The sequence below is a fragment of the Solanum lycopersicum genome, chromosome 8 (assembly GCF_036512215.1).
Source record: "Solanum lycopersicum chromosome 8, SLM_r2.1".
Taxonomy (NCBI): domain Eukaryota; kingdom Viridiplantae; phylum Streptophyta; class Magnoliopsida; order Solanales; family Solanaceae; genus Solanum; species Solanum lycopersicum.
Genome location: NC_090807.1, coordinates 65,340,368 through 65,352,768, shown reverse-complemented (window position 1 = coordinate 65,352,768; position 12,401 = coordinate 65,340,368). Strand labels below are relative to the sequence as shown.

The 12,401-nt window shown below is 35.7% G+C and overlaps 1 protein-coding gene across 1 annotated transcript; it reads right to left on the bottom strand.

The window, feature by feature from the left end:
* LOC101258682 (kinesin-like protein KIN-UB) lies at positions 1 to 12,127 on the bottom strand. The gene is made up of 19 exons (XM_004245643.5): positions 11,674 to 12,127; positions 10,413 to 10,513; positions 10,207 to 10,329; positions 9,224 to 9,409; positions 8,832 to 9,053; positions 8,506 to 8,662; positions 7,750 to 7,899; positions 6,166 to 6,254; positions 5,700 to 5,903; positions 5,353 to 5,454; positions 4,470 to 4,604; positions 4,248 to 4,379; positions 2,797 to 2,935; positions 2,623 to 2,715; positions 1,772 to 1,897; positions 1,517 to 1,642; positions 889 to 1,032; positions 540 to 668; positions 1 to 436 (listed from the first exon to the last, which is right to left on the bottom strand). The coding sequence occupies exons 1-19, from the start codon at positions 11,870 to 11,872 to the stop codon at positions 273 to 275; spliced, it is 2,721 nt and encodes a 906-aa protein (XP_004245691.1). The 5' UTR covers positions 11,873 to 12,127; the 3' UTR covers positions 1 to 272.
* Between the last annotated feature and the right edge of the window lie 274 nt (positions 12,128 to 12,401).

The window sequence follows — 12,401 nt, the reverse complement described above, 5'->3', positions numbered from 1 at the left end:
TTCGCCCTTGCCAAATGACATGTTACACGCTTCAATTGATATATGAATAAAAATAATCAAACCTTTACATCATGATCTATCTCCTAATTCAAGCAAATTTACAAAATTAATTGTTTCTGTTAGCTGCAAACTAGTTATCCTAAGTGACACTGCATAAACGAGAGTTTAAGAGGATTTGAAACCAGTGTCACCATTAAACATTGTCTCTGTGGAAAAAGAATCAGCTACCTATGTTAATAACACTATATATTCTAAATAACACATGTGAATGTTCAACCATAATCTATCCTCAGGCGTTTCAACTCTGCCTGGAAACTTGGGCTGGAGGTTAGAGTGCGATATGCAAGAGTCCTTATGTCATCTCGTGAACAATCTCTGGATATACGAACAAGCTCCCACAAGGCACCTCCCTTGATCATATCCTTTGCATTTACTTCTGTAATTAGCAGTTTCAAGCATTCATGAAAAAACTAAAATCAGAACCAATATCGACAGTTTCAAGCAAAAAATGTTAAAGCTAAATCAGAACCACTATTTACCATGTTGTGCTAAATGGCATAGTGCCAGCTCAATATGACGCCTTATTGGAGACGCCTCATTATTAGCATTCTGTACAATCCAAGGAAGGGTTCCATCTTCAATAAGGAGAGACTTTCCTGTCTTGCTTCCTGTCATAGTAAGATCATCAGCAGTGCCACGAAACTATAGTAGTGAGACTTTCTTGCTTCACTAGAACATGCAATACGCCAGCCCAACTGTGTACATGTGGAGACTAGTACAAAAACTATGATATGCTGACTATAATATTGCTATCAGCACAGTGAAATCTATTCTGGAATTTCGTCCGAGAAAAGGAGCAGACAGAAAGCAAGGGAGTATACAACTAACCTTGAGTGTATGCTCTTGATTCACATTTTGCAAAATTGGCAATTCCACGAGCAACTTGAGCCAGAACATCAGGATGTCGGGATCTGACCATCCCTTGTAGAGCCTTAACTCCACCTTCCCCTCGTAGCTTTGGTTGTAACTTTTCTGTAAAAGGTTAAAAGATCCAATAGATGTTAACAGCAGGTACCCATGACTAAATCTCATGCAGGGAAACTTCATTAAGAATGTTTAGTAAAACATTTTCTCATGGAACAAAAGTTATTTCCTTTTTCTCGTAGGTTCATCCCTTTTTCTTGTTTTACTGTTAAGTGCTCTTTTATTCTTCTTTAGTTGAAGGGGAGGACTAAGGGGAGAGAGGGACAGTTCAGTTGAGGTATCACATTTATTCAAATTTAGAATGGTGAAATCCACCACTACGAGGAAGAAACTAGCGTTCTCTTTGTTACAGCTCTACATCAAATGAAAGTTCGGAAGTTGATACCAGAAAGACGAATATTACCATATCCGTTGTTCTTACAATATCTTCTTCAATTACTTGAAATACAAAGAAGTTTTACGATGGGGAATAAGCTTCATTGTCGAGAGGGAATGAGCTTAGAATATTCAGTTTTAAGGCAACAAATAATACCATTTCCACAGAGGTTAGCAATGGCCCCGGCAACCATGCGAAGGGTTTGAGGATCTTCGGCTTTGGCTGCTGTGACTGATAACAAACTAATGCCTCCTTGAGACATGATGAGCTCCTGATTTGTCTCTGTTCCATTTGAAAGAATGACATCACTTAATAGAGAGCGGCTTGCGTATGAAAAAAAGGGACATTAACAGTAGAATTAAATATTAAACTCATAATATTCATTAGTCTGTAAGGTGATGCAAAGCTCACCGTTCATAGCAAGATTTGCAATTGCACCAGCCGCAACTCTGTGAATCGTCTCATCATTGGAGCTTCTAAGAAGAGTTAACAGAGATTTAAGACCGCCAGCTTTTACAATTCTCTCCTGGTTTGCCTCTGAAACAGATGGAATAAGGAAAAGTCACCACCATTCAAGGACCTGATACTACCTCTTTTCCATTTCTCAATATTCAACTGCGTCGTGTGACTTCATTTCTGCTTGTTTAAAACTTTTCTCATTAATATTCGTACATTAGGTTGTCGGTAGTAATATGGTACTCTTAATAAGGACTATAATGAAGGTTCTTAATGGATTAAGTTTAGTGAACTTTTTAAATTGAGTGAATTGGATTTGACTAACCTCCATTCTTGTCCTTCAACCACTTGCTTGTTGGGACTTTACAGCAAGAGATAAGGACTAATCCCTCCACTTTGAATGGTGAGGTGTTAAAGAAATGATTGAGGCTTGAATAGTATGGCATACGTAACATTCTTTCTTAGGACAATGACATTGTTTTAGAGAAAAAAACAAAAGATAGATGCTGAATTTCAGAAAAAGGGAGTACTATATTTTAGATTATGTGAAACAGCTGTACCTGTTTTATCCAAAAATTTGAGATACTTGCATATCTATTACTAGACTCAGGTAAACAAAGTTGACAAGCTATCATTCATGTGACTGATAACCACATCCCTCCTACGATTACAAAACTAACAAGCTATAACTATTGGTAGGGTTTACACATCTCAATCAAGCAGATTCAATCTATGCTCAATAAACTACAGATTGCAAGTGGATGTAAAGTGGATGTAACATTGAAAATGAAATAGCATAACACTACCTTCGGCCGCCAGGTTCGCTACAACTTTCACAGCATGAATCTGCACATCGGCATCTTCTGATTCAAGTAATGACAATATCTTTTGGAGGCCCACTGGTGAAAGCAGCGTAAATTGTATTAGGGGTAGAAGAGTGACAATAGATAATAACTCCTAGGGTAAAGTTCATCTCTCACCTTGTTCAAACAGTTTTGCCATTGAGGCCTTCTCTCCAACTCCTGAATCTCCTAGGTGCTGATGCATAAATGGAGGAATTGGAGAATCCAGAGTACCTGGCAGCTTTTCAGTCTCTCCTCTATCAAGATTCCTCCTAGTCTAAGGAAAAGAATACATCGTTTAATTTAAGTTCCAGTTAACTGACAAATAAGCTCATTTAATCAGCAACCATGTTTATATGAAATGAAAATTTTCTGCAGTAAGACATGTTCACACCTTGAAGTCTGCAGGTTTACAATTTCTTGAAAAGCTTACTTTTAAAGATGCATTTTTCTTTAAGCTACAAAAATGAACTCTTCAACAAAACTAACTCATGTATAGATTTATATATAGCACACTAATCTCAGATGTAACCCATTTGACCTGTTTTTCTTTACCCAAAAAGATGGTTTAGAAGTTCTTTAATGCAAATGTAGAAGAGGTAAATGGAAAGCATGAAACCCTCGAGCACTTCTCACAGACCATGGGCACAACAATGTGAACTGGTTACCACAGGACCAGTCCACAACTGTAAAGAGATCACAAACAACCCTTAACATAAAGTATTTCAATTTTGCAATTTCCCTTCAACCAGGCCTCAAATAATGCCCATAACTAAGGGACGATTGGCCAAATTTCCTAAGTTCAAATGCTCAAGCACTTTCCAAAATGGACCTTCACAGAATACTTCGGGAGAGTACGAATTTATGTTTAGCCAGTTCATTTGAGAAGCAGCTTTTGCTTCACCAAGTTTTCTAAAAAGAGCTTTATCAAATTAAGATGAAAGACATACAAAGATACACTTCTGCATTAAACAGATCAATCATTTTAAATATTCATTATGAAAGAATGTAATAAAGTTTGTCAATTTTATTTAACTAAAATACAAAAGTAAGAAAAAAAAGAACATAAACGTTATAATCAACAAAACTAAAATTAAATCATCGTAATAATATCGAACATATTACATAGTTAGTTTTTTTTTATGTATGTATGCATGCAGACGGAAAACAAATCCCTTTTAAGTAAATGAATGAAGTGGAACTATATTAATTTTTGGGTAAGACCAATCATGAGAGACTCAATGTAGAACAATCACCAGAGACATTTCAAGGATTTTATGAAGAGGTGCACTAGTACGGAGAGGTGGATTCAAGATTTATATTGATGGGTACCATAGATCTTTGAGATTGGGTGTGCGCGCGCACACAAAAAACCATATATAGTCGACTATGATAGAGGTCTAACAAACAGACTTCACTACAGGCAATTCTGAGAGAAAGAGGATATAGTCGACTATATAGAAGCTGCTCCAAATTTTGAACTTTTCTTTCATGTCTGGTGGTCAACCATGCCAAAAGTAAGGCATACAAAGTCAAATGATTTCTCCAACAATACTGAGTCAATAACTTTGAAATAAATATTTTTTTACCTCATCAGCTTCAAAACTTAATTGCAACAGCTGACTTTGTAGTACTGCAATTTCTTCTTCAAGCTTTGCTTTCTGACATTTTTCATCTTCTAGCATTTTCCGCAGCTTTAAAATCTCAGAATTTCCAGCAGCCTATGACATCACAAACACCATCAGCAGCAATCTACAAACTGCAATTAATATATACAGAATGATCAAAGGACTTTTCAGACAAATCATTACCTCTGACCTTTTCCATTGTGCTAGTTGATTTTTAATATTGTCAATTTCCTCTTCTGCAGCTTTCCTTGAAATAGTTTCTTTTTCAAACAACTTTTTAAGCTCGGCAACTTCCATAGAAGCAGAGAGCACTGATGACTGCCAAATGAGAAAAAAAAAACAGCAAAAGCAAAGTTATATTCATCATAGTTCAGAAATTGGAACATGAGAGGAAAGCTATTTCACTGTTACAGACAGTTGCTTAGGTATATGTAAAAGTTCAAAGAGAAGACAAGCATGTCTATTACACACACGAACTGCAAGGTAGAGACTTATGAGATCACAATTTAAATAACCCGTGTTTAAACAAATTTCAATGGGATAATTACCCTCGGAAACACAAAAAAACCAACATGGTATTTTAGAATAGAAAGTGGACTTCTACTTCATTTTTCTCTTAAGAGCACTAGCATCACTCTCAAGACTAACCTGAAACACATTCAATATAACTCATTTTATAGCAGCAGTTCAAGAAGCTAGAGCTAATTGACAAATCTTTGTAGCACAATACCATATGACTTTGTGACCCCATAGCACAATATTGATTTTAACACATACAACAATACATACAAGTCTCAAAGACTAAAACCATTCCTGGGAAGTATCTGGTCATCATCATTAGAATTGACCTTCCTTAAGCCACAAGAATTCTTTGGATCATTTGAGAACCTCTGCTTATATATGCATAACATACGATAAGGCATAAATTGCGCCATTGGAAGGCGGAAGCCTGAGGTTGATTGATTCCTATCATTAAGTTAATTGGAAACGCTATAGTACATGATGCATAACTAATTAGCTGCACCTATCCATCCATTATTAATAATGCTATATCTTCTGAACTCACCTTGGCCTTTTCATTTTCATGCTTTTGTTTATTTGCTGCCCATTGCTCCTCTAGCTTTCTTATTGCATCCATATAATCATTCTGGTACTGCAACCTTTCCCTCTGCAGATAATGGAAGAAAGGGAACAAAAAGAGAAGAAAGACAACGACAGTGAAAATACTGGTCATGGCATAAAATCTGGTGATGCAAAAATTACACAGTTCAAGCAAAAGATGATCATGGAAAATTAGAGTGGGATGAAATAGATGATGCATATCTTAACATAAAGTGAAAACAAACTGAACATGAAAGAGCGTGTTATATAAGATTCGGCTGTTGTTGCGAAATTTATGAAGCATGTTCCTACCTCCAGTGCTTCTGCATAACCTTTTTCAGCTTCAGTAATTCGAACCTGAGCTTCTTGGGCAATCCTCTCAATATCATCCTTAAATCCTTTCTGCTGCCTTTCATGTTCTGCAATTTGTTTGTCTAGCTGCATTTCAAGCCTTCTGGACAAACTTTTGTAGTCAAACTCTTCCTTAATCTTCAACATATTCTCCACCTTCATAGCCTGGAAAACATAAATAATTTACTCCAACTCCTAGCATGTGTAAAGCAGAAAAAAGTAAGAAGATAAGTTTGCTAATATTCTCTTATCCCAGTGCATACAAGTTCTATTGGCATGATAATTCAAAGAAAAACCCAGAGAATAGATCATAGCTGAGTTAGTGTTAGCCAACCCATGCTTGCTTAAAGTATCAATACAAAGGACTACACTAGTTTTATCATAAAATATACATTCCCGTGGGAGAAGAAATAGAGGTGAGGATTACCCTCTGTCCAAACATTATGGTGCTTGCCGTCTCTCCTCGATGACGCGGAGATGGACCTATCGTGATAACCAATGAAGTTCTTGCTGTACCTGTGAGTATTCAACAATGTGATGACCTTGCTTAATGTCCCATGACAATGTTCCTTTTTAAGTAATAGCATCTCATGGTGATGGTTTATGATAAGTGGTTAAGTAGGATACGAAAATCATAATTATGCATCAAAGTCGATACAGTACTGAACAGATGACATGTTACTTTCACAAGTTCCACTGTCAGTATAAGTTTAAGCAGTGTAGCTCGAGAGAAGGAACTAAACTTCAAATGAAAGCATGTAGGGTGTCAATCTTTTGGCCCAAAAAGAATTACTGGATTAGAACGCCGGCCAACCTAGCAACTCAATGTAGTATCTGGCAGAAACTATATAAAACTCCTGGTCTTAAAGGATGTTAAATCTTTCAGTAATTAATGCACTTTATTTTGACCGTGAACTTAAATTGAGTCAACCAAGTCAGAAAAATCACAATGTCTTCAATAAGGACATAGTTAGAGATCTATAATACGACTATCCTAAATTTATGTTAGATATGACAGATTTTTGCGACAAGACGATCTAGTAGATAATTTAATCAAAATCTTGTGAATGACTCTACACTTGATTCCCATACCTCTGAAAAATGATGCATGTTATCAATCTGACTTTGCATGTTAGGATGTAGTCATGTAGTTTGGACTTATAAGGGAGATTATTTTTCTTTTCTTTCAATAACTAAAAGTGCATCGAATTAAGTTGCAAAAAAGGTGAATACAAGTCATTTTAACAGATTCTCTTGGTAAAGATATGGAAAGATTATTACGATGTTCCTTTCTTTATCTGGGTGTTGGTTACTGTTAAAATCAAGTAGGTTGAATCATACTAAAAGAATCTACATGCAGCTAAAGATAATATAATGAGATGCAAGAATGTCCACATCAAAAGCGCTTTAAGTAAGCTCAACTATAAATAGGGATTTGATCATTGCAGACTTATAGCCTGTTCGGCATAGATTATAAAATCAACTTATTTTGAAAAGTGTTTTTCCAAAAGTGTTACTGAAAAAGTATTTTTGGTGAGAACCAGTTTGTATTTGGCCCATAATTTAGAAGACGCTTTTGAGCAATAATTAATGGTTTGGCCAAGCTTTTGAAAAGTGCTTGTAAGTACATTTTTCTCAAAAGTTCTTTTGGGGAAAAGCTACTTTCTTTAGCTACTGATTAACAGCTTCTATACTCACCAGAAGCACTTATTTTCTCCCAAAAGCTTGGCCATTCACCTCTTTTTTTTTAAAAAAAATTAAGAACTTTTGACCTCCCAAAAGCTTCTTTGGGCCAAACAGGCTATTAATTTCACGATCAACATCGCAGCACAGGAATTGAGTCTCCAAGAAGGCAAGAACTACACTCATCAGAGAAGTATATGGCTTTCATAACTGAATATACTTACAGATGTTCCCTGGCTTTCAAGTGCAGTGGTAAAATTTTGGTTCATGTTAAGTTATGTTTGCTTAACCCAGAAGAGCTTCAAAATATTGATATTAAGTACCTTACCTCCAAATGAATCTCGAAGCAACCTTGTGAGCTTTGAGTCACGAACTGGAACATGAGCACTATTCTCTGCTAACGCATTGATACATTTTCCTAATGCACTCAAGGAGAGATTAATGGACTTAGCTTCCTCCAGCGTATGTGCTTCACTTCCTGTCAAATGCAATACAAAACAAGGAACCAATGCTTCCTCAGCTTTCTCCGGTTTTAAATCTCAACTAATTGCTCCAAGGAAATTTAAGAAACATCAACATGGTGCCTTAGATAACCCCCAAGCCAACAAGTCTGGGAAACCCAAAAACTTGGTCACAGTTTAGCCTGCAGTAATCAGTTCAGAAGTGCAGCCACATTCTTGCATCATAAATGTCAAAAGACCAATTCAGCTTTTATTTGGAGAACACAGACCAGCTTCTTAGTGGAAATCAATCAGACGCCGAAAGAGGGTTAAAAGGTAAAACAGACTCATATGCCTATTCGAATTGAGTGACTAGAGTGTAAAGGATTGAAAGGAAAATGCACATTGAAGCCTCCCCGAAGCAACAACTCAACTAACTCATTGGAATTACTTAGCATCAATTGTGTCAAGTAAAGCAATTGTTTCAACTGCCACTCAAACATGACAGTATGAAGAATTTAAAAAACTATTATAATCCTTGTGTAAAACAACGTTTTCTGTAAACAGAAATAAAATGCTCCAGTTGTGGATCCATAATAAAAGCTACAGAAGGATACATTTTGCCATAAACCCTGATAACATACCTGATTTGTCTATGCGCTCTGAACCAGCAAGATCCACAACAACTAGTTTGCTTTTCCTCACAACAGGTGGCTTGAATGCTTTTGCTGTGTGAGAAGTACTCCCGTTTTCAGATAAAATAACAGAATCTCTTCCCTTGACAGACCTTTCAACATGTACCTGCGATAGAAAACAAAAGTTCTGTAACACTGAACTTTGTTGATGTCCCTGTCCATTGGCATAACCGGGAAGAGGTTCAAGAACAGTGGTTAGCCACTATCTGTAATTTCACAACCTAAAAAATAAAAATAAAAACTGTATTAACCCACAAGAGAGAGAATCATCTAACCATCAGCATAGCATGACTTCGTGAAGATTCTGTGTTTAATTTAGTGTTAGCAGCAAAACGATGAGCTTCACCCACGCGAAGGAGTTCAAGGAAACTCTTCTGGTCTCTGATATCCACTGTAGTAGCCCCAGGTAATGAAACATCTCCAGTTTTGGGATCTTCAACAATTGATATATTGTCGTTCACTGGGTCTAGGAGATCCTGAATACTCTCCATATAAAGCTGCATTGACAGATAACCAACCCAACTTACACACCTTAGAGTCACAAACAAGCATGAAACAATCGATGATGTGAATGGAACTTGACATAGCTATTATAGGTATGGTAATAAAAGTGATTAGAAAGGTTTTTGAAAAAGAAGGATTTTTCAATTCTGTAGAAGGAAGAAACCTGAAAATAAGATACAGAGATAGAATCTTTCTCTGGTGTTATTTCTGAAAGAATATCCTCCATTGCACGAACCATAATCCCTCGATCAGCAGTGTCCTCTTCTCCAAGTCGTCCAAGAGTGTAGGTTTTTCCAGTCCCAGTCTGCCCGTATGCCATGACTGTTCCATTATAACCATCCAGAACACTCTGCAAGGAAAAAAAAATTCAAGCGCAATGTGAGTATCTGAAGATATAAAGAAGGAATACAACCATATGAAACCAGATCAGTGTTAGAACAAAATGGTTCCTTGTTACGCACAAAGAAGTGATTGGATAACACCATGTAAAACTACAGATTTAACCAGCAAGGAATTAATAAGAACTAACAAAAGTTATATTACAGAATCCAAAAGACATTTTAATTGTTACAGAAGTGGTTATTGATCTTATGCTTGCTTTTCAAGAAGATATTACAGAAATATTTCTACTGAAATGGACTTCATGATTTGCCAGACAAATATCTTACATACATTAGAAAAAAGATACTCAGAGAATTTTTTTGTTGTACCTGGCATATAGGTTTTTTTGAGAAGTATTTTCAGAAATGTTTAACAAAAGCTGCCCACCTTCGAAACAAGTCATTTGGGAACACAGGAACTTGGAGATTTGGTTTTAAAAAACATGCTTCTTTGTGGGATAAAGTGCCCAATCACTTAGAGTTAGAACTGGAAGAATTAATTGTAAAGGACAGGTATGTAAGCCATTCATTGATAATTCACATAATTTGGTAAAAACATATTTTACACTCTTGTTATGTGCATCAAGTGAAACAATATTTACAGCTCTGAAATAAACTTTCCCAGTATACTAGTCAGATACTGCCTTGTCAGTAACGAATTTCCTTTAGTTCTTTCAATGACTAAACCAGAGCATTTGCAGAAGATAAACAGCTCATTCATTATTTATATATTAAACAACAGGATAGGTAGGATTTTGCAGGCAACCTCAACCACAGGTTTGGCCACTACTTCGTAAACACGCTTTTGTGAAGCAAATTCTGTAAGCACTTCATCGAATTCATAGGTGTCTGAATCCCAGTTATTCCTTCGAAGTTTAAGCCTTTTGAGCTGGAAACGACAAAAGAAATGGAATTAAAATCAACAGTGCTCATATTACTTTGACAAAACTGTTGGAGGTTTACTCAGAATACCTCAGGCTGCAACTCCACACAATCAGCAAAATCAGCATCAGACACCATCTCCTCCGCATTTCGAGGACGAAGTCTTACTGCAACTCTAACACGTCCTGAAACTATTACAGAGCAACAAGATGAGACCTTCCATGATTAATCAATATTCACAGGACTTTGGATAATACATAATACAACAAAGATTTCTCGCTTGGCTTCAATTCAACAAAGGCTCCCATATAACAAAATTTAAAGCATTATTCAATAAATATGAAGTTTTTTTTAAGTCAAAAGGTATGATTTAAATTCAGTAATCAACTCTATCATTTTTTCAGAACCAAAATATAATTAAAAATATTTTAGGTTTGCAACACCATTATATATGCTAGCATACTAAATCAGTTGGTTGATTGTTATTAAATTAAATCATAACTACTATGTGGAGAAAAATTCATTACTATTACAACTAACAAAACAAGGTCTTAATTTTCTTACTTCTACAAGAAACAAACAACAAAAATGACTTTACACAAGAGCAATTTTTATTTATAAAGTAAGTAAAACCCTGAAGGAAATTCATCCTCCATCATAATTGTAACAGCTTGATCTACCTAACTCTAATAAACTATCACACCTAACAACTCAAGCACTTAGTTTTCTTACATCATCAGCTGAAAAACCAAAAGGGGTAAAAAAGAAGAGCAACTTTTTCCAAATTAATTAAAATCTTTAATGAGATTAATATACTTTAACTCAGCAGTCACATGCCTCCATTGCTTAGACCCATAAATTCTACAATAAATCCAAACAGCTGCATCTAACCAACTTAGGTCAAATCCATTACAATCATCAAAGCAATCTGCTAATCATCCCACAGTTGCTTCGAAAACGAAAAGGGAAGGAACAAAACTTTTCCAGAATAATTAACTTCTTAAGGACATTAATACTGTACTGCTTTAGCTTTGCACACATGTTTACATTGCTTAAAAACTCATCACAATTGCTAATTAATCAAGCAGCAGTAACTAACTAACAATCAACGCCTTTACCTTTACCTTCTCAAAAATTAAAAAAAAAATTACAATCAAACGCTTAATTTTCTCATATTATCCGCTCAAAATGAACAAAAAAAATCAAACAGAACAATTTTTTTTTGGAGAGTTAATTAAATTCATCAAGGAAATGAGAGCTCATTTATCAACTCAAATCACTTCTCTAACATTATCCGCTAAAAATCCGAAAACTAGATCAACTTTTTACGAAATTAAGTGAAATTACTTACCAGAAGTACTATCCTTAGTGTTAGCAGCAGAATTACCAACGGAGCCAGTGCTTTTACGGCGAGGACCGGTAACCGGAGTATGACCGACGGTTTTTGATTTGAAAGAAGCAGAAGATTTTGTACTTGAATTCATAGAAAGAGGTCTATCTACCTTTAAAGCTCCTTTAGGCAGAGTTCCGTTTCTGTAAGCCATAGACATTGTTGCATTCCTTCCAAAATTCACCTTCTTCTTCTTCTTCTTCTTCAACTTGTTGTTCTGGTTTTTCTCAAAGTGTTGTTGATGATGAAAATGGAGAAGTTCAAAAAGTCGTGGGGAGTCATGGAAATAGAGGATCGGGTCATGGAGTTTGTGGTGGTGGTCACTGGTGGGTCATGTGCTGTTTTTTTTCAAAATGACTTAAATACCCTTTTTAGTGATGTATGTAATTAAATAATTAATCTAATTACTGTAATCTCTGTTTCATCATTAATCTCATTAATATATACTTGTTGAACACTAACGGTCCTTTGATTTGAATTGTTGTTGGTTAAGTTTATATAATTACATATTACCATCATATGTTTGCCTTTGTTCTCATAAAGAATTAAATTTGGGAAAAATATGTCTTTAACTATCGTGAATGGTATGCAAATATCCTCCATTATATTTTTGGGACATTAATGTTCCTGTCGTCCAAAAACTAAAACATATATACACCCTTTATACTAACGGACATACACGTGTCATA